At 46.3% G+C, this 26504-nt stretch overlaps 1 protein-coding gene and 1 non-coding gene across 5 annotated transcripts in view; one reads left to right on the top strand and one right to left on the bottom strand.

Moving 5' to 3' along the window:
- Positions 1-16150, bottom strand: part of Vwa3b (von Willebrand factor A domain containing 3B) — a 176867-nt gene extending 160717 nt beyond the window's left edge. For all 4 annotated transcript variants that reach the window (XM_078028505.1, XM_040270772.2, XM_078028506.1 and 1 more), the window contains exons 1-5: positions 15975-16150; positions 9783-10025; positions 4958-5052; positions 4074-4324; positions 1909-2071 (exon numbers count right to left, since the gene is read on the bottom strand). In XM_078028505.1, the coding sequence (XP_077884631.1) occupies positions 1909-2071; positions 4074-4324; positions 4958-5052; positions 9783-9966 (693 nt within the window). In that variant the 5' untranslated portion in view covers positions 9967-10025; positions 15975-16150. The remainder of the gene's footprint in view (positions 1-1908; positions 2072-4073; positions 4325-4957; positions 5053-9782; positions 10026-15974) is intronic.
- Positions 9223-9295, top strand: Trnat-cgu (transfer RNA threonine (anticodon CGU)). Its single transcript has one exon. It is a non-coding gene; the product is annotated as a tRNA-Thr (tRNA).
- Positions 16151-26504: the final 10354 nt, after the last annotated feature.

Here is a 26504-nt window from a genome sequence, read left to right as displayed (position 1 = left end):
GCCACAGAGCCCGGTCCTCATATGGACTTGATACAAGACCCAGGCTTCCGTGTTGATTTTTGGACCCAGGATGATACCCACGGTCCTGGTTCCTCTTGGTGCACCCTCATGGGGGCAGAGGCTCAGGCAAACCCGAGGAATCATCAGTGTGAGAAATTCACAGTTACTGCTCCAGAAGTTTCTTAAGCCTTACATCTTTTCTATTCCTAGCAGATGGCAGCTACATGCTGGAATGCGAAACTCCCTGGGGTGGTCAGGAGGGGCCCGGAGCAGAGGAGCAGGCCACCCTGGGAACCTATCCCCCCCCTTTTACATACACATGCATGCTCTTAAAAAAAAAAAAAAAGAATACAGGCATGGCATTTTTATATAGGAGACAGCTGCACTCACTGGAGGAAAACTTGGGACCACCCCAGACAGAGGCTGCGGGCAGAGGGACAGAGCAGCCTGTGTCGCCTGGAATTTCCCACGCGCTCCCAGCTCTTTGTCAAGAGCTTGCGGGTTGCGCTTGGAGATCAGCACCTGCGAGCTCGCTCCTGGGTTCCCCCTCTTCTGTAGGACCTCCCAGGGACTCGCTGAAGCGCTCCTCATTTTCCAGGCTAGAGATGCACATTAGAGAGAGGGGAGCCCAGCCGGAGGGAGGAAGGGGAAAGAAGCAAGGTCCCAGGGAGATCTTGCAGTTACACCAGGCCGGCCGGCCAGGTTCAAGGCGCACTCAAGAGCACACACATCCAGGAGACTGGAAAACGTCCCATTTCTTGAAATGCAATACTAAGGTGTCGGGAATCTTGGCATTTTTACAGATGCTGAAACAATCTGGAAGGACCAAAGAACAAAGTGGCTTGTATTTGGTTCTTCCTCAACAGAAAACATTTGTGGGTCTGGCTTTCCGAGGAAAACTGTGTGTTTCCCATTTCAAATCGTCACTGATCAACGCAGACCAGTGAGCTCCGGGAGCGGTCCTTTCATGGGGGCCAGCACAGGGCCTGCTTGCCCAGGACAGGACTTCTGAAGGCAGCCGGGGAAAGCTGGAAACCTACAGAAAGGCCAGGCTTCCAGAGCCCGGGAAGCAAGTGCGGATACAGCGGGCAGACCCACGGGGACCTGGGGACCCTCCTCTCCAGAAAGTCCCTTACCAGCTTGGCACTGCCCTCACAGTCCTCCCAGTGATCCTGGGACTGAAAGAGACCCGAGACACTGCCATGTAAAATCGCTCCTTCTGGGTAAGGCTTTATTTCCAGAAGGTTCCTTTCGAAATGCCTCTGTCAGTACATTAATGATCAAGAATGGAGGCGCCTCGGCTTGGATATACTTCACCTCGGAAAGCACAAAACAGTTCCATCTACGAAGAAGAGGACCTGGGAAGCCTCAGAACGCGGGTGCTGATGCCGGGGACCCCCTAGTGCTGTTCTGGGAGCACTAGGGGGTCCTCAGAGTCCTCTGGCCTCTCCTCCCCTCAGGGAAGGAAGGTGGCCTCTAGCTGGCCGGAGGGTGAGAGCGGAATGAATGTGTTGGAGCTGCACAGCGATGGCCTCCCTCCCCGTCCTCTCCCGATGCTCAGGGGCTGTGAGCAGTGCTGGTCTCTCCTGGCACCAGCTCCCCCAGCCCCGGCCACCCCAGAGAAGCCCAGCCAGGCTCAGGGCACAAGCCTGAGGGAGCCTCTGTGTGGTCGGTCCAGCCCAGCTCCACTGTCACCAGGGCGGCTCCCTGCCTCCCCCTCTGGGCCCTGCAGACGATTTCTCAATCGGCTCAAAATTCAGAGTTCAATCAGGTCAACACCCAGGGGCCTCGCCGGTGCCAATGACCGGGGCCTCTCGGGAACGCTGCGGGTGTGGGGAAGTCAAGGTCAGCTGAAGGACAGTGTGAAGACACCCTGGGGCCCTGGGCGGACCATGGACACACACTTACAGTCTCGTCTCTCCCAGCTTCCAGCAGAGCGTCTAGGCGGCAGATGGCGCTCGTCGTGGTCAGCTCAAAACGCAGCTCCTGGACCCAGCACGAGGCAGCGGCTATGCACTGTCGGGTCACCGGGATGGCGTGTTCCTGCCATTTCACAGGCTCTTGAGTAACCCTGAAAGGAGCCACATGGGTGGTCACAGGGTCGTGATCAGTGCCACCAGATGAATGTCCAACCTCAGTTCCCGGGCCACAAACAATGGGCCTCCTAATGTCGTATCCTCCGCAGTGAGGAAGGAGCCAGCTCCCAGGCCCTTCAGAGTCACCAGGAAAATTTAAAACTTGGTGAGGATGGGCCTGTCTTGCTGAGGAAAGTGTACCTTCTGAATGCACCCCGTAATTCTGAGGTGACATTATCTTCCACAACCCACTGACTAGGAAAAACAATGTTGACTTGAGAATAAGAAAAACTAAGAAATGTAAACAGTAACAAGTTCTTTAAAAATATCCAGATAAGCTATTTTCTTAAATGGGCAGGTTTGTATGAAACTGTCTTTCATTAACAACAAATACACAAAAAACTCACAGTATAACAATTTTGCATAAATTTTATTTCTAATTCTTCTTCTTTTTTGGGGGGGGGGTATGAGATTTTGAACCTAGAGGCGCTTCACCACCGAGTCCCATTCCCAGCGCTTTTAATTTTGTTATTTTGAGACAGGGTCTTCCTAAGTTGCTTAGGGCCTCACTAAGTTGCTAAGGCTGGCTTTGAACCCTCAATCCTTCTGCTTCAACCTCTCAAGCCGCTGAGATTACAAGCGGGTGCTACTATGCCAATTCTTTCTTGACATTTCCTTGTTCTGAAAAAGATTCCCATCGGTCACCTTTTTTCAGATCAAAAATTGAATTGTTTTGAATTCAACAGAGCATTGGTTTTTAAATCCTGAGAAAATTTGGTAAAACCATTGAGTTTGAGTTTGGAAACAACAGGTGGAAAACTCCAGAATGCGGAGCCGTTTGAATGGATGTGTGCTTATAATTGCAAATAAACTGGCCTGACAGTCGCTCATGGCCCGCCTCCAGAGGCAGAGCTAGCTCACACTAGTGTCCCTTCTGTGTGGCTTTTCCAGGTAGGAAAAACTGAGCACTGAGTGGCATGTACACTTCAGTAAACGTTCCAAGGAAGCAAAACTTTTGCAAACTTCAGCATCTGCTTCCTTTAATAACACCCGGCGGCAGAAACAGGAGGGGGGGGGGTACACCACCAGGATCAGCCCCTAAGAGGTCCTCTATTTAGCCCAAAGCATTTTATGTAAAAAAGACAAACTGAGCCAAGTGGATGCCCCTCCCCCTCGGCAACCAGGTGCTTCCTCTCCAGGAGGTGCAACCATTGCTTCAGATGGAGGGTGAGCACCCAGGCCCAAATTCTTCCCGATCCAGGAATCCGTAAATAATTGGCTGTGAAAACTCTAAGATCCGGGAAAATCTGTAAAGCCAGCCACCTGTCGTTTGGATGAAAGAAGTCAACTTATAGGAGAGGTCAACTTGAGTTGCAAACTCGGTCTGGAAAAACAAGTGAAGTTTGTGGCCTTTGAATTTATTGTCTTAGCTAAAATCTAAACTGAGCGAGGGGATTTATGGCCTTAAATATCTGTTGAATACGTGCAGAGGGTTCATATCCTCGTATTTTTCAACCTCCCTAAGTTAAAAAGTATGTTTCTAAATCTCTATTTCTGCAGGGCGGGGGGACTGAGCTCAGGGTCTTGCACACAGCAGGCAAGGGCTCTGCTACTGAATTGCACTCCGGGTCCTAAATCTCTCTCTTTTATACATAGAATACTTGTAAATGGACACAGGACCTTCATTTTTACTTATTTTTCTGTGGGGTTGAGGATGGAACCCAGGGCCTCCCACGGGCTGGGCCAGCGCTCTACCACTGGGCCACCAGCCCAGCCCCTAAATCTCTTTTAACAAGAACATCAAGATGCTTGGTGCAGAGCAGATTAAAGTTTCCTAATAGTTTTTCATTGTGAGTTTTCTGCTAAAATTGTCTCTTCTAGGAGTTTTCAAGATGGTCCCCCGCCCCTCGCCCGAGAGAGCTGTGCCTCTCTGAAGGACAAATACCTGCCCATCGCTGTGGCTCTTCCCCCCCCTCAGTGCTTCCCCTGGGGACTCACCATATGAAATTGAACCTGGCGACCTGGGCCACCTGCTCCCGCAGGACCATGGTCAGAGCCTCTTGGCACAGAGGAAGCTCGCCCTCCAGGAGGTCGCCCAAATCCAGCACGAAGGTGATGCGCTGTTCCAGGATGACCCCGAAAACCTGCCGGCTTCCGCTGGTGAGCCAGTCCATGCGCCGCCTGCAGCTCTCCAGGGCCTCTTCTAAGGACTCCGCCAACCGGTCGACCAGTTCCGATTTGGCCGTCAGCTGGATGACCATAAAAGGAACAAGCAGAAATGAGAAGAGGGCGCCAAAATAAGTCACCCGGACCGCAGCGACGCGAGCAAAAGCTGAGGGTCCAAAACAGCTTTGCAAACGATCCTCCAAATCCTGCAGGAAAAATCTCCAGCCTCCCAACCGCGATGCCCTTGGATGGATGGCGCCCACGGGAGCTGGTGCGGGGCCAGTGTCGGGACTTGGAGAATTCAGCTTGGGTTCCTGCCGAGGGCCAGACTCGGTTGACATCTTTTAGGACAGTCAGCCCTCCAGCATCCTCAGATTCAACCAGCCTGGGATGGAAAATATTCAGAAGCAAACTGCATCTGCGATGAACACGGACGGACGGACAGGCTTTGCTCCTTGTCATTAAGCCCTAAATTAACGAAAGAGCTGCCAGCATGGCCTGGACGTGGCCTTAGGTATCACAAGGTATCTCTGGCCAAAAGGGCTTTGCGCTCATCTCTTGCTGGTCCAGGGCTTCCTTGCACACAGCTCCTGGGCTGTGAGCTCATCAATGGCACTGGCCAAAGGAACCCTTCCACCTGAATGGCCACCCCCTCTGTGACCTGAGGTGACCTCAGCATGTCACCAGACCTGGCCTCGGAGGCAACTCTGACTCACGTTGTACACTCTGCCATCTTCTGCTCCGTAGAACTGCGGAAACAGGCCAACGGCATAGCGAGAAGCCACGGGTCTCCTTAGAGAAGCCACATAATCTGCATTTTTATAAAGAAAGACAATCAACATGGTGCTCAAGAGGTAATAATCAATAATCAATAAATGGGATGGTATCAAACTAAAAAGCGTCTTCGAAGCAAATGAAACAATCAAGAACATGAAGAGAAAGTCAACAGAATGGGAGTAAATCTTCACCACCTGCACTTCAGAGAGAGCATTCATCTCCAGGATAGAAAAAGACCTTAAAAAGCTTAACACCAATAATAATAATAATAATAATAACCTAACCAATAAGTGGACAAAGGAACTGAACAGAAGAAGAAATACGAATAGTCAACGACTATGTGAAAAAGTGTTCAACATCTTTAGCAATTAAAGAAATGCAAATTAAAACCATACTGAGATTTCATCTCACTCCAGTCAGAATGGCAAATATTAAGAACACAAGTAACAATAAATGTTGGTGAGGAATGGGGAAAAGGCTCACTTATACTTTGCTGGTGAGACTGCAAATTGGTGCAACCACTATGGAAAGCAGTATGGACAGTCCTCAGAAAACATGGAATGGAACTACCATTTGACCCAGTTATCCCACTCCTCAGTATATATCCAAAGGATTTAAAATCAGCATACTATAGTGAAATAGCCACATCAATGTTATGGCAGTTCAATTCACAATAGCTAAGCTATTGGAACCAACCTAGGTGCCCTTCAACAAATGAATGGATAAAAAAAAAAATGTGGTATATATACAGAATGGAATATTACTCAGCCATAAATAAGGATGAAATTATGGCATTTGCCAGTAAATGGATGGAACTGGAGATTATCATGCTAAGTGAAATAAGCCAATCCCAAAAAAACCAAAGGCCAAATGTTTCCTCTCAGATGCACATGCTGACTCACAATAAGGGAGCGTGGGGAGAGGGAAGAATAGAAGTTCACAGGCTTAGACAAAGGAAAATGGGGGCATGGGAATAGGAAAGACAGTAGAATGAATCACACATCACTTTCCTGGTTCATATGTGAATACATGGCTAGCGAAACTCCACATCATGTTCAACCACAAGAATGGGATTCTAATCAGAATAAGTCACACTCCGTGTATATATAATATGTCAAAATGCACCCTATCATGAAAGAAAAATGGTGCACGGTCAAAGCTTCTTATTTGTATCTCACAATGATTTTTTCCCTGACACCGTTCAAGTTATACCCCCAGCAACACCGACAATTGGTGATGTTTTGTGTTCTGTCCTAAATCGGGAAGCATCCCCAGAGGCTTAAATGGAATCTTTTAATGAATGAACAACTGGGAGGCAGAACAGAGCTCCCCTCCTGGCTCCCTGGTTCTCTCGTCCAGATTAACTAAGGCAAATGGACGGCATGGTAAAGTGTTTAATCCTTGAAAACTTCTCTGGAAGACTTTGGAACTTGGAGAATTCCACTTAGATATCATCTAGCCACCGTCCTCTCTAGCGGACGCTCACGACTAAATGCACGAAACGTAGGATGCGAGTGATGGACTCAGAAGACCCCAACGCGGAGTCAGAACCACGGGGCTCTCCTTATCAGATCAGGTGCCCAGCCTCATGAACATCTGTCCGGCAGCTGCTGCCTACTGGGCTTGGGGCTGACGAGACGACATTCCCTAACACATCCTCCTACTCCTCCCTGGAACTTCCAGAAGGCCACAGAGGCTTTAGGGACAACAAGGACCCCGCGGGACATAAGCTTGAAGCTTCACAGAAGTGCTCCTATAGGATGACGATGATGTTATTGTGGTGGTGAAGTCCCCAAAGGTGGCAGACAGCCGGAGGCATTGCTCACCTCCCCCTTTCTGGGGAGAAAGGGTAACAGCTACCTTGGAAAGGTGGAAAGATCCAGGTTGAACTTTATAGCCGCCCTGGCCAGGCTTGGTCCCTCGTCACGAGGGGTGATAAAATTCACACGCCTCGAGGTCCAGCTCTCGTGGTCAGCGATACCCCTGCTCGAGAGACCTCTCCCACTTGGAAATCTGTGTTTCCGAGGGTTCACCTTCCTGGCTGGCATTGATGGAGGGACTTCAGGTCGCCAGCAGCATTCAAGCTGTATGGCCAACTGGAACGGGAGGTGTGGTGGGGTTCTGCATCCAGGGGTCGGGAGTAGATGTGATTAGCTGAACCTCACACAGTGATAAACTGTGGAAGAAACGTAGAGACAACTATCCAAAGGCCCTGGAGGGCAACCAGGAACAGGCAAAAACTGGGGTACCACTCATCCTGAAAAGGAAGGCACAAGCCCGGTGTGATGCACACGCCTGTAATCCCAGCAGCTCGGAGGCTGAGGCAGGAGGATCCCAAGTTCAAGGCCAGCCAAAGCAACTTAGGGAGGCCCTGTCTCAAAATTTTAAAAATTAATTAATTAATTAATTAATTAAGGGGCTATGGCTCCGTGGTTAAGTTCCCCTGGGTTCAATTTACTATTTATTTAGCAGGAGAGAGTTTGGAGTTTGGGTTCAGCCGAGTTAACTGCCTGCTAGGATAAAACCCAGCTCTCCACCTGTCAACTGGTAAGTGGATAAACACACTGTGGTGTCTCCACACCAGGAATATGATGTGGCCATAAAAAAGAATAGCAAACTGGTACGTGCTACAGTGTAGAGAATCTTTAAGACCTGAACCAAACCAGTGACCCAAGACCACTTATTGTGATTTCCACTTATCTGAAATGTCCATAGCAAGCAAATCTATGACAGACAAAACCATATTCCTCACAGCTGGTGGGTGGGGGTCAGGCAGAGGAAGTGAGAGCTGAGGAGCACAGGGTGACTGCCTTTCGGGGAGATGAAGCTGCTCTAAAGCTGACGGTGGGATATGAGAAAGAAGTATTTTTAAATCGATAATAGTTTTCAACACTTCCAACCATTTTTTATGGCATTCAGTTAGAATAAAGCTTAGAAGCATGTTTGTAATTTTAAATGATGATCCAAAAAGAGAAAGTTATATCAATTATATAAGTTTATACCTTAAAAACCTAGAACAAAGAACACACATCCCAAGTAGATAGAAGGAAATAAATAATAAGGTGGATATTAATGAAATAGAAAAAAAAAACAACTCAAAATTGGCTTTTTTGAGAAGATACACTGCTACTAAGACTTACTAATGAAAAAAAAAAAAGGAGAGAAAGCACACATTATCAATATCAGGAAACCACACTACGGCTCCTACAGGGATTACAAGGCTGTTATGGAAATAATATGAAAAGTGCTTTCTTGATGCATTAGAAAACGTTGATGAAATGGTCAAATTCATGAAAAACACAAAATTGGCGTGGTAAAACAGAAAGCCCAAACAGCCCCATGTTGATTCTTAAAAAAATCAAACTCTTCCCACAAACCAAGCTCCAGGCCCAGATACGTTTCCATTAGCGAGTTCCATCACACTTCTAAAGAAAAAAAAAATATATATATCATCGATCATGTTCCAACACCCACAGAACATAGAGAAGAGAGGAATACTTCCAAATCATTTTATGAGGCATAATCCTGTTGCTGAAACCTGACAAGGATGTTATAAGGAAAGAAAATCACAAAGCAATATGTCCCTGATGAACCTAGACGAAAAATCCCTAGTAAAATACAAGGAATCACTGTTTTGCTAATATTAATAACTAAATTATAGTTGCAAATTGTAATTATTTGAAAATGAGATAAACCTTTCTGTTTGTGTCGTTATATGGGAATCCCACAAGCCCTGATTCTGGCATATTGCCACTCAAAAGGTATTTAACAGCACAAGACCATATTAACCCATGGGGAAGGGTAATTAAGAAAGCACAACTGAGGCCCAAAGAGCCAGGTCTTGCCATACAGGTGGGCCTCCCGATGGCTCTATAACAGCCACACGCCTAGACCATTCACAGTACAGGTATGGAAAAGGTCTCAAAGGAAGTGGTGACCCACTTGGTTATTCACTAGCTGTTGAATAAATATTTGTTTGATTGATTGATTGACTGACTAATTCAGAATTACTGAGTAAAATCCTAGTAATCGTAATCAGATCAAGGAGCATGCGCATCAGGTGAATGTGCTGGACAGGGCAGTTCCTCCACACTTGCTATCTCACCCATGGTAAAATACTCTGTGATCCCGGTTCTTAGACCCTGTATTTCTGTACCAACCCAATTCAGTGTATCATTAAAAAAAAAAAAAAAAAAAAAGGACTGGGGATATAGCTCAGGTGGTAGAGTGCTTGCCTCGTAAGCACAAGGCCCTGGGTTCAATCCCCAGCACTCCCCCACCATCCCCCAAAAAAAACCTTATACATGTTCATGCTTCCTACAGAGAAAAGTGCCCCTGGGAGCTAAGCACCAGCATTCCAGCCAATGCATTAAGAAAAACTTGAACCATGCTCCCTGAAATCACACCCAGCTATTGTCTTCAGGAAGAAGGGGATTATTTCAATCAATCTCAAAGGGGTTCACCGCCCAAGGGATAAGTACGACATCTGCTGGGGTATGGATAAATACAAATTACTTCTCTTTATTTTTCGTCTCATCTATAAAAATGAAAGAATGAAATTCAGCATTACTCAATGAGAATGTGGATTGACAGCTGTATTTCTATATAATATACATTAAGGGTGCGAGAACAAGGATTTCCTACTTACAGAGATGTCAGATCAAAGCAAGTTCAGAGACCTGAGGTTCTCGGGGAGCCTTCAGGATAAACCCAGCCTTCCGGAAGGCTCATCAGCAGCATGCTGGCTGGGCATGAGTACTATACCTTCACAGTGTGGAAATCCAATCTGCGACAGAATCTGGTTCAAGGTCAATTTGTTGCTCTTAAGTCCATGCAGTTGAAGCCACTTCTCAGATGAAATGAGACTCTGTTCAACCAATTGTGTCTTGGTGTTGCTCAGTCCCTCCTGTCTGTGCAGCTGCTGTTTAGATGAATCTGATTCCTCCATCTCTGAGTCAAGATGCAAGTCACTGGGATCTCCTGAGTCAAATTCAGACTTCCTGAAAACTTGAAAATAATCTCAAATCAACAGAGGACTGATTTCATGAAAATTGCAGTACACTCATGACATGCAATTCTACTTACCAGTTAAAATTACAATATAGATATACATTTGTTGGCAAAGATATCCACACATATTGCTGAGAGGTACCCATAAAATTCAATACAGAGAGAGAGAGAAAGAGAGAGAGAGAGAGAGAGAGAGAGAGAGAGAGAGAGAGAGAGAGAGAGAGAGAGAGAGAACGCATCTAGAAGGATATATGCCAAGAAGTTTGCAATACTTATCTATATGTAGCAGAAGTATGGGTGGTTTTTGCCTTTTCTATATTGTTTAAATTTTTCTTTTCACCTTTGCAAAAATGCATATTGCTTTGTTTTGCTTTATTTTGCTTTGTTTTGTTTTGGGGTACTGGGGATTGAACTCAGGAACACTCAAGGCCCTGGGTTCAATCCCCAGCACTGAGACACATCCTCAGCCATATATATATATATAATTTTTTAATATTTATTTTTCAGTTTTTCGGTGGACACAACATCTTTATTTTATGTGGTGCTGAGGATCGAACCCAGTGCCCTTTGAATGCCAGATGAGTGCATTACCGCTTGAGCCACAGCCCCAGCCCCACTGTTTTAAATTTTATTTAGAGACAGGGTCACACTGAGTTGCTTAGCACCTCGCTGTTGCTGAGGCTGGCTTTGAACTTTCGGTCCTTCCTCCTGCCTCAGCCTCCCGAGCTGCTGGGATAACAGACAGGCATCATTGCGCCCAGCACATATTGTTGGATATTGAACATTTCTAAAATAGGAATTGCTTTTATAAACAGAAAATCTCTCCCCAGAAACTGCATCACACATCAGTATTCCAATTATAACCACACCTGACATTTTGCACCCACAAGGATATAGAGGAAGTGTGCATGGTCTGCAGACGGAGTGGCTAACTGGGGACTGGTGGCAGGCAGAAGCAGATCTCAGTTGGGCCCTAATGGAATACATGCACACATCTTCTCAGAGTTTGATTTTCTGGGATTTCATTCTAAAATTGGACTGAAACATTCTGGTTCATAGAACCAGGTATTCTGGGATCAACTGGACACAAAGCAATACGCAACCTATTAAACTTTTCTCAACTCACCTAAATAAAGTAGTATACACAGGGGAAGGGAATGGCCACACTGTAATGCAATCCTTTTTATTATTATTATTATTGGGAATGAACCCAGGGGTGTTTATCCACTGAGCCACATCCCCAGCCCTTTTTATATTTTATTTAGAGACAGGGTCTCCCTAAGTTGCTCAGGGCCTCGCTAAATTGCTGAGACTAGCTTTGAACTTGTGATCCTCCTGCCTCAGCCTCCCAAGCCTCTGGAATTACAGGTGTGCGCCACCACGCCTGACTGTAATGCAATCTTAACCCACCACAACTGAGTGGGGCCTGATGACTTGGAGGAAGTGTGAAAAGTTCTGCTTACATCTATATCCAGAGCGTGATGCATAAGAAGGTTGCCCGGACCGTAAAACTTTTCAACAACAAAAAACATTCCCTTTTCCAAAACTCTTTTTAGAAATATTTATTTTTTAGTTGTAGTTGGACACAACACCTTAATTTTATTGACTTTTATGGGGTGCTGAAGATTGAACCCAGGGCCTCGCATCTGATAGTTGCGTGCTCCACCGCTGAGCCACAACCCCAGCCCTCTAAGACTCTTAACTGTGTTTCCTAAATCTCAATACTATGATGAAAACAGTCTTGAAAATTAGTATCAGATCCTCGTTTCCCCAGTGTTGAAGATTAAACACTGGGGAAAAACTGAGGCAAGAGCAAAAAAGCAAATTTTACTGGAAAGATAGAACAGAGAGATAGATAGAGAGAGAGAGAGAGAGAGAGAGAGAGAGAGAGACACTACCCATCCTCCAGAGAGGAAGCTGGTAACCATTCTGGGGGTGTTTTGCCCCTTTATAGATTTAAAGTTTCCTTTCTTCTCAGGTGTACCTGACCAAAAGGCGGGAAGAGAGCCACCCAGGGATGGCTGGAAAGTGTGATCCTCCCCCTTCTCGGACACTGTTAGCAACCAGGTGATGGGAATTGCTATCTACTCATTTCCTTTCCTTTGTTAATCTGCTACCCTTTCTTTGCTCTGTCTTATTGACATGGAAATTCAGTCAAACACAAAAATCAGTTGGACCCAAGCCAGGGAGGCCTGTGTGCAGAGAAGTTAGTAGTGCCTCCGTGGTTTGCAAACACTTATTTAACAAGGTGGTGTGTGCAGTAATAATAACCTCGGGAGGCAGGCACTATTCTTATTCCCTTTTTGCAGATGAGGAATCCAAGACCACCCAATCTCACGGCTGGTAGCAGGTGTAACTCTGATTCTAACCCCGGCCATTCATCCCCAGCGTCTGTGTTCTGTGGCTTTTATTATAATAGAAATAAGGGCAGCAGCTTCCACAGTGGCCAGGCACTGGGCGGAACCCTTGATGAGCACTGGCCCACAGATTCCTCATAACCACACGGTTAGTGATGCTAACTAGAAACTATGAGAATAAAGAACTTGATTGCAAGTTCTGCCATGGCCAGTAAGTGGCAGAAGCAGGAGTCCAAGCCGCTGCTTTACCACTCTGTTATCTTTAGAGCTAGCCTCCTCCAGCCTGATTCTATGGGACAAGCCGACAGCTGTGTTCCAGTAGAAGCACATTTTCTTAGGGTTCCTGGTCCTCATCCAACACAGATAGCATTAACCTTTATTCTCAGAGCTCAGGCTCAACGTGCCTCCTGGCTTATCGCTCTAGAACTTTTAACTTTTCCATGTCAAGTTGTGTATGACTTTGTGTTGTTCCTATATGTTGACTTCCAAAGGTACATACATTCGTACTGTTAAAGAACCCACTTTCTGCCTACAAGGCTCAATTTGATTAGTGTGTTACAAGATTATTTGGAGAACATGACAGAGGAGCAGAAAAGTTTAGAATCCAAACTCAGTGTAAGCCGGTTATGCCACTTTAGGAAGTGATTTTACCTCTTTACCATAGCAACACCAAAGTGGCACGCCCGAACCCCAGGTTACTCCAAGGATCAAATGTGATGTAGGACTTAGGCATGGATAAGCAATTACTGCATGGAAAGAGCTGTGTGCAAAGAAACCATCTAAAAGCCATTTTCCTTTAGTGTTATATGTTGTTTCACGGCATCCACTTTTATTTTTTTATTTTTTTTGAACTCAGGGAGATATAACCCCTGAGCCACATCCCCAGCCTATTTTGTATTTTAGTTAGAGACAGGGTCTCACTGAGTTGCTTAGCACCTCACTTTTGCTGAGGCTGGGTTTGAACTCGCAAATCTCCTGCCTCAGCCACTGGGATGACAGGCGTGTGCCACCAAGCCTGGCTCATGACATCCATTTTTATTTCAAGTACCTTTTTAATCCAAAATTTCCAGTCATTTTGAACTATGAAGTTCAGAATAAATCACAGATCATGAGAACAAGGGCAGATCAATATGCTTCAACTTTCTTTGGGGGAATCTGTCCACAAAGGCTACAGCTAAAATTCTTTAAAATTGGGTCAATTGTTCCTATAGAAACAAGGAAGGGAAGCTCAGAAGAAAGATTTCTTTACTATTTCGTCATTTCCAGTTAATCTTCCTCTTCCCTAAAACACACCCACTCCTACATTCTTGCCAGAGGGAGCTACATGTCTTGGGTTTAAAAGGGAAGAGGTTTTACTTCTTTATTTCTGCTTTCAAATTTTAATTAATTTTAAAAGGACACATTCTTGATTCCAAATCAAAGGTAGCCAAATTCCCCGGCTTAGCTCAGGTATACATCCCCAGTTCCTTTTGGGATTATCTGACTTTTTATTTTATTTTTTTTAAAGGTGGGATTGGCTCTATAACATCTGAGAACATGTATGATTCATTCTGACTCAAACCTCAGCTCCAGAGTTTATAGCCTGACAATACCTGTACCGTCAGACATGAAAGGAAGTGGAAAGTGGAACAAGCCAGAGAAAACAAGGAAGAAAAGAGAAAGGGCATCTCCCAACAGGAGGGATCTTCTACTCAAATAGGATTTAAAAAAAAAAAAAAAAAACTATTCTAAGAGCAAGAAAGCCTGCCTGGAGCCAGGATTAGCAAAGGAATCCCCATCCCACCCCATCAACACACAGCCCCCCACCCATGCTTTTCCCACCTCCAAGCTAATCTCTAGCATTCTGTGGGGAATCTCAGCCTCCAGATCTGGCATCAAATGCTGCCTCTCCAGATCCCCTTTACTTTGATACTTCATCTCTCTGGCCTTGGACACTTCTGGTGTGTCCTCTCTAGACTAGAAGAAGGTTCTGCGGCTGCACTGGCAAACTCTAGGAAGGCTCTCAGCACAGTGCCTTATATACAGCAAGCGTGTTGTGTAAGTGTTGAGAAGAATTAAATCCATCACTTGGAACTTACTGACAGAATCCTGATTTTTTTTTTTTCCAAAACCAAGTAAAGATTCACAATTCTAAGGAGGCTAAGAATGGGAAACAGCTATCTTTTAAACTATAGACATTATATTCTGGACATAAGTATACTATTTATTTACTACTGTTATTTAGGTTTTATCATCTGTGATTACTTTCAAATTGGGAGACCAAAGAACCCAGAAGTCAGAACAATGTAACACATTCCATTTTGAACATCGTCCAAAGTTTTAAAAGTTATGCCAAGAATCGTGGAATTTCAAGAAAGAGGAAGGGATTTCCTGAGTAAGAGGAGGAAGTGAAAGAGGAAAAGATGGAAGTGAAAGTCTGAGCTGAAGCCTTGGGTAGGCAAAGCTTTTGGAGAAAATAGAAAGTTTATGGCTTAAGTCCAAGGGCCACAACCAAAGGAAGTAGGGGCTCCATGTCCTTCCATCCCTGCTGGACTTCTGCCTGTCCTGGGCACTCAACTGATGCCCCACAGCTGCTTTGGGGTGGTGGGAGTCCCATGCCCTACAAGGTCATATCCTATGTGGTAAGAGGCTGAGAGGCAATGCAAGACTTAGAGTTCATCAATTTGGCTTCAGCATTTGGTAAGCTTTAGGATCAGCCTCCCAAACTTCCTATTCTTGGTATCTTCTGAAAAAAAAAAAAAAGTCTAGGCGAGGTGGTTATGTCTTGTGATTTCTGAGAGTTCTGAATTGTCATGCTCCCAGAAGAAAGGACACTGAGCCGGCGCTCCTTGATGTACTTTGCTGCAATTCTTTACAGACCCCATTTTTCAGCCCTTAAAAGGCAAAGCCAGGCTGTGATCATCAGAGCCAAAAATGTTGGCAGCAGTGAGGAGACTCAAGTGGACTGTCCCAGGATTGAGAAAATAGGGGCAAGAAGAGAAAACCTAAGAATAATTAGAGAGCTTTGGGGGTGGACCCTTGCTGAGAAGAAAGAAAGGCACAGCTCTTGAGGCGATGAAACTACATGGAAACTAAAGCTAACTATTAAGTTTTATGCCCATATAAAAAGAGTCAAAGAAAGTGGTGTGATTGTGACACCACGTGTGGAATGGCAGGCAGCCAGAGGCCTTTCCGGAACTGAAATCTGTGGAAAGCTTTAGTGCAAAGCAGATCACTTTGAGGTTTTATTTATATTGATCACTATTTATTAGAAATTAGTTTTCCTGGTTCTCGTATTACTTCCAAAGCCCAAGTGGACTTGGTCACCTTATGTTGAACTGTGGCACAGACAGAAACCTGGGAGCTAGTTCTCTGCCCGAGTGGCTAAGCTTCTGCAGGGAGCAAGGTGCCAAGAGAAAGCTCTCTAGGGCAGGATGGGCAGGTACCTGTCCCTGGACAACCACAGTTAAGTGAGCATGGGGAGGTCGACGAGCACTTGGGAGGATTGCAGTTCAGCTAGGAAACCTTCCAAGTTTCCCCCCGCGCCACCGGATGGAAAGCTCAGCGCCTCGCAGGTCCTGGGGTGGCAGGGATGGTGTCCCCCACTTACTAGGCAATGTCGGATGGAGGGCAAGCGGCTCCGGCTCAGCAGCCCCCCACCCACCCTCCAGGGCCCAGCGGACCCGAGAGGGCGGGCGAGGTAAGCATCTTGCTAATGGGCAAAGCCGAGGTTCCGCCGGCTGCGCCAAGGTTCAGCGGGTCCACGTCTCTGTTGTGGAGGCGTGGCCGCGGTTGCTCGGACACAGCCAATCACGGCGCGGCTCGCCGTCCGGCCCCGCCCCCAGGGCGCGCCCCAGGCCGCGGAGTGGGCGGGTCTAGGGCCCAGTTCCCGGGAAAGGTGGGAACGCGGTCGTCCGCCACCTCCCAGGAACCCTCCTCACGCAGGGGCCACGCCCAGCGCACAGAGAGGATGGCTTTGTCCCCTGTGCCTACTGCCACGGGAAAAATTAGCAGTGGGGGATATGAATGAATTAAGTTAACAAATAAATATGCAGAGAGCCCGGGGAAGGAGCCAGGCTGTTAGTACTCGCCCCTGCGTGGTTTTCACCTCCTCACTGTGAAGTGGTGTTCTCTTCCTTGTGCAGTGGAGGGAAAGAAACTTGAAAGAGTAGCGTCAGTTACAGATGTTCAGCCACCAGACATGGGTGGAGCTGAGACAGAAGGAACAGAGAGTAGCAACTTAGCAACTTTGCACTGTTACAATTGCAACTTTAGGATGTTGCAATGTTACTTTGGGTTGCAGTTACAAAAAAACAAATCTTATCATTAGATATTAATATTCCTGTAGGCAGCCGGTCACCGTGGTGCATGCCTGTAATCCCAGCAGCTCGGGAGGCTGAGGCAAGAGGATCACAAATTCAAAGCCAGCCTCAGCAATTTAGCAGGACTCTAAACAACTTGGTGAGACCCTGTTTCTAAATAAAATATTAAAAAGGGTTGGGGACGTGGCTCAGTGGTTAAGCACTCCTGGGTTGGAGCCCTGGTACCAAAATATAAAATAAATTTCTGTAGGCATTATTTCCCCCATTCAACTTTATTTTTAACCCTTGTTTTAGTTTTGCCTCATCAAGGGTTCAGAATATATACCATGATTTTTTCAGGCACTAGTACCAGAAAAAAATGTGCTTATGAAAATCATCCTTAAATCCTGAATAAAAGATCCCACAGGCAAGTATTGCTTTTAGTATGGGGTCTATTATGCTGTGATTTCGATTTTCAAACTGAAGAAGTAACGTGATCATTTGTAGGTTTATGAGTCAACGATCTAATAAGACACAATTAATATTAGAACTAAGTAATTCTGTCCCCAACAGAAAAGTCTACCTCAACCACAGAGATTTATTCCTCCACCCCTTTTTAGGTGCTCTTATAAAGAATAGTGAAAAGTTTCACTTCGGATCACAAATCATTCTAGAAAGTTATAAGATTGTACAGCATTGGCCCTGAAAATGACTTCTGCTGTTCATATCTCCAAAAACCAAAGACAATTTTTAAAAATCTTTAAACTACACAGTACTAAAGAATCGGTTCACCCAATACTAACCTCCCAAGAGAGACTAACTAGTCCCTGCCTCTAAGTACGGCTGGCTTTTCCTAGGCCACCCCTTTGATCGGGATTGCCACAGCCTGGGAAATACAGCTTTTCAGGTCCTTCAGGGAAGCCTTCCCTTGGAGGCTCCAACCCCAGTAATTGCTCTCCGCCTTCTGAGACTGGGAGGAGGACCTATCAGTACCACATTCTCAGCAACCATATACACTCTTGTGACTGCCATTTCCTTGTCATTTGACCTTTGTGCTGTTTACTTTTCAGGTTGGGTGGTTTTTCTTTTTCTTTATACAAATCTATCCCTGACCCTGATTGGATGATTGAGATCTTTGGTGGGGGACAGAGAGTGTTAAATGGAATGAAAAGAGAAAAAGCAATTTTCCAAAACCCACTACAAAAACTGGAACTAGAGGAAAGAGAGAGAGCGCATTCAAGGGAATTGTATAGCAGTATGTGGAAGAGCCTGAGATGGAATTGAAAGGGTGGCCCTCGCTCTGAAGAGAAGGGAGGAAAGGGGCACATGGAGCAACTGGGTCAGGCAACAGTCTCTGTTAAACTCTTTTTATCACTTTTGGGGAAGGGGGTTTTGGTCATCATGGGCAGCCTTGGGAGAGGTAGGTGGGTCAGGGGAAGGCAGAGTCTCAACAGACATCTGTCTATACAGATGTTTCTCGACTCACAATGGAGTTACATTCACAATAAACTCATTATGACAAGTTGAAAATATCGTAAGTCAAAAATGCATTTAGCTGGGCTCAGTGGTGCACCCCTGTAATCCCAGCAACTTGGAAGGCTGAGGCAAGAGGATCACAAGTTCAAAGCCAGCCTCAGCAATTTAGCGAGGCCCTAGAGAGACCCTGTTTCAAAATAAAACATTTTTTTTAAAAAGGCTGGGGTTGTGGCTGGGTGGTTAAACACACTGCATTCAACTTCCAGTGCCAAAAAATGAATGTATTTAATGTATCCAATTTCCCGCACACCATAGTTGAGCAACGCAACACACTATGGAGTGTCCGCTTCGGACGGCGCCCCCCCCCCCCAGTGAAGGTATCACAGCATCTCATACCCTGTAACACTAGCCCAGAAAAAGACCCAAATTCGAGACTCAGATGTAGGTTCTACTAAACACCTATCACTTTTGCATCTCCCTAAAGTTGAAAAATCACAAATCAAACATCCTGAGTCAGGGATCACCTATACTTGATGTTCTTGGGTCCAGTGTTCATTATATGGGGAGGGAGTGCAGGATCCTGGCTGTCACTCTACCAGTTTTCATGAGGAACAAAGCTTTTAGGCATAAGTCTTCCATCCTTGATGATTATAGTGTTCGCTTCTACCAGATGGAATCAATCCTTATAAGCAATAGCCAGAGCCCGGCAAGGCGGCCCACACCTATGATACCAGCGACTCAGAAGGCTGAGGTCGGAGGATCATGAGTTTGAGGTCAGCCTCCACAACTTAGCAAGACCCTTTCTCAAAATAAAAAGGGCTGGAATGTAGCTCAATGGTAGAGCAGCTGTGGGTTGAACCCCCAGAACTGGGGGGGCGGGGAAGAAAGAAAGGTAGAATTTATTGAATTCCAAACTAATGTTCTAAGCACTTTAAATATATTACCTTATTTAAAACTTAGATAAGCTCCTCAAGGGAGCTGGGAAAATATCTCCATAGGTAAATAAATAAACTGAGATGTAAGATTCAGTAACATCTCTAGGGCCACTTCACTAACAGTTTCAGAGTTTGAATCTTGGCCCAATGACTCTTCACTTTCTCCTCTTAATTATATGCTGTATTGATCAATTGTTGGTCTCCTCTTCTCCAAAAGTAATTTTGTGTCATCTCCCCCTGAAGTGCTCACTGAGAGCTGGAAATGGAGCCCCAGCAAAACGCCTGCTGAATGGATCTATAACAGGACACATTTTCATCTCAAAGGACATGAAGCCGCTCTGTTTCCTAATTCCCCTTCCCTCCCACTGGACTTGCTAACAACTCCTTGGCCTCAGGGTGTTGCTCTTGAAGGAACTAGCTGCCTGGTAGGCCATCTATCATATCGCAATAATAAATTAAGAAGGTGCAAAAAATATTTCATATAAACACCAAAAGTCCCACATGCTTGACACTTTTAAATCACTCTTCAAAATAGATACCAAGACTAAAACTTGGCAAAGACTCTGCTCTTGGGATGAGCTTTTGAACATATGGAAATGGCGTTCAGGAATGGGCTGAATCTTGCCTCGCCCTGGTCATCCTCTTCCTAGGGTTCCTGGGAGAGGTGGACAAAGGCGTAGGGGCTTTAGGGTCCTCCTTATCCTAGGTGACCTGCAGCCCTCCGTGGACACAGGCTAGACCCTCTCTCCTTCGGTGCTCAGATCTTTGCACCAGGTTCTTCCCAAGCCTGGAGGGGAAATCTGGACTGCCAGTGCTTCTGTGAGATCAAGAGGGAGAGGAGGCTCTGCAGAGGAGGGAGGAGCATATAGAGCCCATAACGCATGAACGTAGTACCACCAACGTCCTGGACTCTGACGCACTTACATCAGGATGCCCCCCTCCTTGAAGACTGAGGGAAAGAACATGAGAAGACAGAACACTCCCATCCATGGATCTAAACACAAAATTCCTAGGTAAAATGCTAGCAGATTGAATTCAGAAGAATATTTTTTAAACAATTACTTTAAAAAAGAAAAAGAAAAAAAAAAACAAAGATTGAACCCAGGGGCATTGAACTATTGAGCCACATCTACAGCCTTTTTTTTTTTTTTTTTTTTTGAGACAAGGTCTCAATATATCGCTTAGGCCTTCACAAGTTGCTGAGTCTGGCTTTGAACTTGCAATCTTCCTGCCTCAGCCTCCTGAGCCACTGGGATTACAGGTGTGCACGACCATGCCCAGCTAAATAATTTATTTTTTTTGGTGGGGGTTGGGGGGTGGGGGAGGACATGAGAACAGGCTACTGGGGATTGAATCCAGGGGCACTTAGCCACTGAGTCACATCTCCAGCCCTTTTTTGGATTTTATGAAGAGACACAGTCTTGGGCTGGGATGGTGGAGCGCTAGCCTCGCACATGAGAGACCCTGGGTTCGATCCTCAGCACCACACAAAAATAAACAAATAAAATAAAGATATTGTGTCATATATAACTAAAAAATTATATTTAAAGAGAGAGAGAGAGAGAGAGAGAGAGAGAGAGAGAGAGAGAGAGAGAGAGTCTTCCTGAGTTGCTTAGTGCCTCACTTTTGCTGAGGCTGGCTTTGAACAGGGGATCCTCCTGCCTCAACCTCCCAAGCCTCTGGGATTACAGGCGTATGTCTGGATAAACAATTGCTTTTTCAAATATAAAAATGCATACATTGTCTGTGAAGCATTCCGCTTCTAGATTTCTTCAGAACAGACAGAGGTCTTCTTTTGGGTTTTTGTTGTTATTTTGTTTTGGAGTTTGGGGGCGGGATGCAGAAAAGGGAAGCCCCCAAAAAAGCAACTGTGACTCCATTTACTGAAGTGAGTGTGTTTGTTGACCGTATAAAATCAAGGGCCTGGTACATGGGGCTCCACGTGGATTAGATGTTTATATGTCCCCCAAATTCATATGTTGAAATCTAATTCCCAGTGTCGTGGTATCTGAAGGTGGGGCCTTTGGAGGTAGCAAAGTCATGAAGGTGGAGCCCTCATGATGGGAATAGTGTTCTTACAAGGTGAGGCCAGAGAGCTACATCACTCTGGCCACCATGTGGGGACACAACAAGAAGCTGGCATTCTGAAGCTTCCCAAGAAGGCCTTCGCCAGAACCTAACCATGATGGCACCCTGAGCTCAGACTTCCAGCCTCCAGAACTGTGCAAAATAGATCTATGTTGTTTATAAGTCACCCGGCCTCTGGTACGCGGCTCTGTCAACCTGAACACAGTCAGGGCATACTGTTCTTTATTCCCTCATCCCACACATGGGAACCTCGTGACTGCACAATTGTAGTAAGATGGTCTTTCTTTTAACTACAACTTACAATTGGAGGATTATTAACCAAATAAATTGTAAACCTGACAAACATGAAGTGTTGGGAGCAGTGACTGAATTTTGGTTCTTGAGCTGTCCTGGGACACAGGCAATACCTCTCCTGGGAACTTTCAGTGCGAAGGTGCCCATTAAAGATTGCCCAGTTGCTATGGTGACACCCTGTTCAAAAGGGGATTCTGTACCAGCCAGAGAACTATCAGTTTTTGACCTTGGAGTTCCGACACCAACTTCCCAGGGGTAGAAAATTGTGGGCAGAAGCTGATAATCATAATTGGGCTGCTCATACCTATGATCTTGGTTTTGCTTGTTTCGAAGAAATAATAACCTTTTTGGTTTTAAAACTTATGTAGTAAATGTTCTGAGCTGCTTCTGGGTCACCGTCTCCCTCCCTGCTGGGGTTTAGTGACCCACCAAGCCCCAGCTTTTTCTCTGTTTGTGTGTCTGTTTGTCTTCTCTTCGTCTTCTCATCGCCCCCTCTGGTACCTGAATTAATGGCCACACAGGTGGCAGCAATTGATAATTAAATAATTCCTGTCATATGTAACCTCACCAAAATACAGTAAGAATGTGGAAGGGCTGAGAACCAGAGATGCTGGGCCCAAACCCTGCTCTTGGGTCAAGTCGATGACACTCCTGAGCCCTCGTGGGTTCTCGTTTGTCAGGGACCACGTGGTTCTGGAAGGTTCAGGTGTGAACGCTGGCCAAACCCCCAGTCTCAAAATGACCCCATCTGTCTGAGCTTGAATCTGTGGGAAGGGACTTGGATGAGCTCTGAGGCATAGACCTTCCTCCTGGACCCAGGGCTGCGGGGGAGACAGCAATGCAGGCTGCTAGAGCCAGAGGACCAGGATGGACTGGCCCAGAAGACGCAGCTCAGGGTAGCACTTGGAGGGGCTGCGAAGAAAAGGGCTGCAGAGAGACCTTGCAGAGGTTCCGGGGAGGAGCAGAGGTTCAGGGGAGGAGCAGGGGTTCAGGGGAGGAGCAGAGGTTCCGGGGAGGAGCCTGATCAGCCTGAGTTTTCCTAGAAGTGATGGTCTCATTGGTCAGACTGACGGGACAGAGATAGAGAAGGAGGAGCCAGGTGGAATGCAAACCACCAAGAATGGTGCCACCGTGGTCCTGCAGCAAGGCAGAAACAGTGAAGATGGCCCAAACCACAGGTGTGGCCAAGGGGCCAAGCAAGCCCCCTGTGATGGCGTACTGGTCTGGAGTTTAAGAGAAAACAGGAGCACCAGGGCCTGCGTGCTCAGGAGCGTGGCCATTGAAGACATCCTCTCCCACCCCAGCCCAGGTTGGATTAGGCGTAAACTGGGTCCTGGAAGTAGAATTTTAACCTGAGTGCATCTCTAGGAGGCCTTGTGTTTTCTGACCCGACCTCTTGGCAGGCTCTTCCCCCAGCTAGGCATTGACTCGCCCCTCACCACCTTCTCACTGAGCCCTTCCTTGACCAGGACCCTGGAGACCCCAGACATCTCCTGCCTCCTCAGCTCTCCATCGGCCCTCCCTGATGGCCCTTCTTCGTAGCACACATCTCCAGCTGTCTTGTACAGCATCAGTCATTTTGCTCCTGTCTGTCCCCACTGTTTGTCAACTTTGCTGCAGATTGGCAGGGCCTGGAACAGGGCCTGATACGCAGTAGGCCCCCAAGGCGTCTTTGTGAAAAGATAGGAGAAGCCTAAATCCAGCTGCTCTCCTTTTGAAGGATGTCCCATGGGGGGGGGGGCACTGCGTCACACTAACTGCGCTTGTGGACGTGCTTTGAGCAGAGAATCCCACGGAAAGACTGGTCTTCCTCTCAAGAAACAGAGGGGTCAGCCGTGGGGCTGCCCGGAAGCTTTAGCTCGGGGACAAGGGTGCTCACTGCTGTACCAAGCACACCCAGACATCCAGACTGCCTCAAGCACAAGGAAGTTCGTATCTTCTTCAGATAGAGGCCAAAATGTGATCGTCCTCCAAGCAGTGATCTGCGGAAGCAGGCTTCTTAATGTCTTTTGGCTCTGCCGTCTTGATCAACGACTTTGAAGGTGGTTGTCTCACTCAATCCAGCAGAAGGGAAAGAAAGCTGGAGAGAGTCAGGAGGAGGTTTCCATGGGGCAGACCTAGAAGAGACATTTGTCCCTTTTGCTTAAACCCCATCGGCTAGCATGGAGTTCCAGGGAGTCTGGCATATGAGGTCTAGCTGAGCGCACATTGGGAGAAAGATGTGTGTGGACAGTCAGCCAGTCTCTGCCACACAGTCTGGGAATTGGCCTTCCCTCGGTGTCCTCACAGGGTTAACCAGCACCTCAGAGTGACCACAGCACAGAAAGCTCCCGGGACTGGTAAGTCAGTGGTGTGTAGGCCCTGCTCCAGCCAACGGCGTTATATGTTTACCATGTCAGATATGTTCATGTTCACATCCACTGAAACTGGTTAGACTCGTGTTATGTGATTGAATAAAATTAGTGAATAATAAGTACTAAAAGGGAAAAAAATTATATGTCTATGAAACTCAGGATGAATGCTTTGGAAATACCATGCCGCTGTCTCAGACCATCTTCTCTGACTCTAACAGAATACCTGAGACTGGGAAATTTATAAAGAAAAGAGGTTTACGCTCCTCATGGCTCTGGGGGCAGGGAAGTCAAGGTCACCATATCTGGCAAGGGCCCCCGTGCTATGTCATAGTGTGGTGGAGGGCATCAACAGTAGCAAACAAACAAACAAAAATAGACTCACTTTGTAACAATCTGCTCTAGAGGTAACTAATCCAGTCTCACAAGAGCGAGAACTCAACTCAGATGGGTATTGAGCCATGCACGGGGGCTCCACCCAAATTCCTCCTACCAGGCCATACCTCCCAACACTGCCACAATGGGACCAAGTCTCAGCATGAGTTTTGCTGGGGGCAAATCTTATCCAACCCATCACAGTCAAAAAGTAACTGCTATTATTTTCAGAGTAGGTGAGACCCTCCTAAATGACTGGGGACAGGAAACGAGGAGTCACGTCAATCCACAAGTGTTCCGATCCCAAACTGTCTTGCAGGTATCTTGAAGCTCTATTTCCACTCTATGGAGAGTGGAAGTGGAAATCATCGGTGTCTGGGTGTCATCTGTGAGAGAAAGAGAAGAAACTCTGACCAGTGAACAATTTTTCAAAGAGAAAATCTTGACCCTGGTCAAAGTTGAGGAAAAAGGAAAAGGACACTCATTCAGATGTGAAAGTGAATTCGTGTCAAAGATCTTATTCCATGTATCAGATGAAGGAATGGGCAAAGAAGAAGTCAAAACAGAACACATCTATAAGGAGTCATGTGGAATGGCAAGTGCAGATGGACACAGACCGACTTTTCTCCTGGGGAGAGGAAAGCCAATCCTTAGCTGACGAGGCAGTTTGCACGTCTCTCAGTTCCAGCAAAGTATAGATTTTTACAATAACTCTGACAGATCAACTTGATAAGGCAGAGGGGGCACTATTAATAATGCATAGTTTTCCACTAAAGCACATTTTTCCCCCTGCAACCCAACATCAAAACACCGGGGAATGAAAACATCCATCTGAGCCAAGTTAGAGGAAGTCGGGAGATCTGTGTGTCATTCTTTGGTGACGGTTCCTACATTTTCAATGAACTGGTTAATGATTAGCCCCAGTTCCTTGGATCAGAGAGTTTCAGTTGGACATCTTTCACGGGTCTTCTTTTACTGGGCAAAAGGAGTAGAGAAAAGTGTTGATGTTTCCTAGTTTAAAAAAACAAAACAAGAACTGATTCTCTTTTCCCACTGTAGGAACCTGAAAAAAATGAATCCAGAATCACTTAAATAAAAGGTTTTAAAAGCAATAAATAAATCCATGTGAGCAACCCAGGCACGGGAGGCACAGCTCTCATCTCAGCGACTTGGGAGGCTGAGGCAGAAGGACCCCAAGTTTGAGGCCAACCTTGGCCACTCTGCAAGACCCTGTCTCAAAAAAAAAAAAAAATTTAAAAGGACTGGAGGGGCTGGGATGGTGGCTCGGCGGTAGAGCACTCGCCTGGCACAGGCGGGACCCGGGTTCGATCCTCAGCCCCACATAAAAATAAAGGCATTGTGTTGCGTCCATCTACACCTGAAAAATAAATGTTTTAAAAAAGGACTGGAGATGTGGCTCAGTGGTACAGCCCTTGCCTGATACAGGTGAGGCCCTGGGTTCAATCCGATACCAGAAGGGAGGGAGGGAGGGAGGAAAAGAAATTAGACACCCCCAGGAGAGGCCCCCAAGGAAGCCCCCTTCCCCTTCAGTGGCACCAGGGAAAGTTGTCTGCTAGGGACAAGGAGCAAAAGATCACAGAGGCCGCCCTGCCTATTGGAGACTGGGATTCGCAGTTTTTACAGGAGACGGCATCTTAAATTACAAAACCCAGACAGCATCAGCAGGTGGGGTGTGGAGAACTTAAACCTGGGACAAGTCCATCTCAGTAGATGGAACTCCTTCCTTTTCATGGGTTTTAGTTTTCAATTTTCAGGTCTTACCCTGTCAGATGTCAAAAAAGAATCGTAGCAATAGCACCAATATCGATGCCAGTTTTCTGGTTTTGAGAGTACACTGCAGCTACATGAGGTGTTACCCTTGGAAGCTGAGGGGAAAGTATGGGGAACTCTCAGTACTATTTTTATAACTTCCTGTGAGTCTACAATTATTTAAAAATAAAAGTTTAAAAATTAAAAAAAAAAAAAAAAACAGTGGCCCATGTTTCCAGGCTTATGTAGATTAGTTCATGAACTTTGGCTGACTGTATCTTATTCCTGAAAGACAGAAGTGCAACTTTTTTGGGGGAGGTGGCGGGGGGAAGTACCGGGGATTGAACTCAGGGGCACTCAACCACGGAGCCACATCTCCAGCCCTATTTTGCATTTTATTTAGAGACAGGGTCTCACTGAATTGCTTAGTACCTCACTTTTGCTGAAGCTGGCTTTGAACTAGTGATTCTCCTGCCTCAGCCTCCCAAGTCCCTGGGATGACAGGTGTGCACCACCACACCCAGCCAGAACTGTAATTTTTTTAGGGTGT

This window comes from Ictidomys tridecemlineatus, chromosome 12, assembly GCF_052094955.1.
Source record: "Ictidomys tridecemlineatus isolate mIctTri1 chromosome 12, mIctTri1.hap1, whole genome shotgun sequence".
NCBI lineage: Eukaryota > Metazoa > Chordata > Mammalia > Rodentia > Sciuridae > Ictidomys > Ictidomys tridecemlineatus.
The sequence above is the reverse complement of the archived record's forward strand: the minus strand, read 5'-3'. Positions and strand labels throughout refer to the sequence as shown.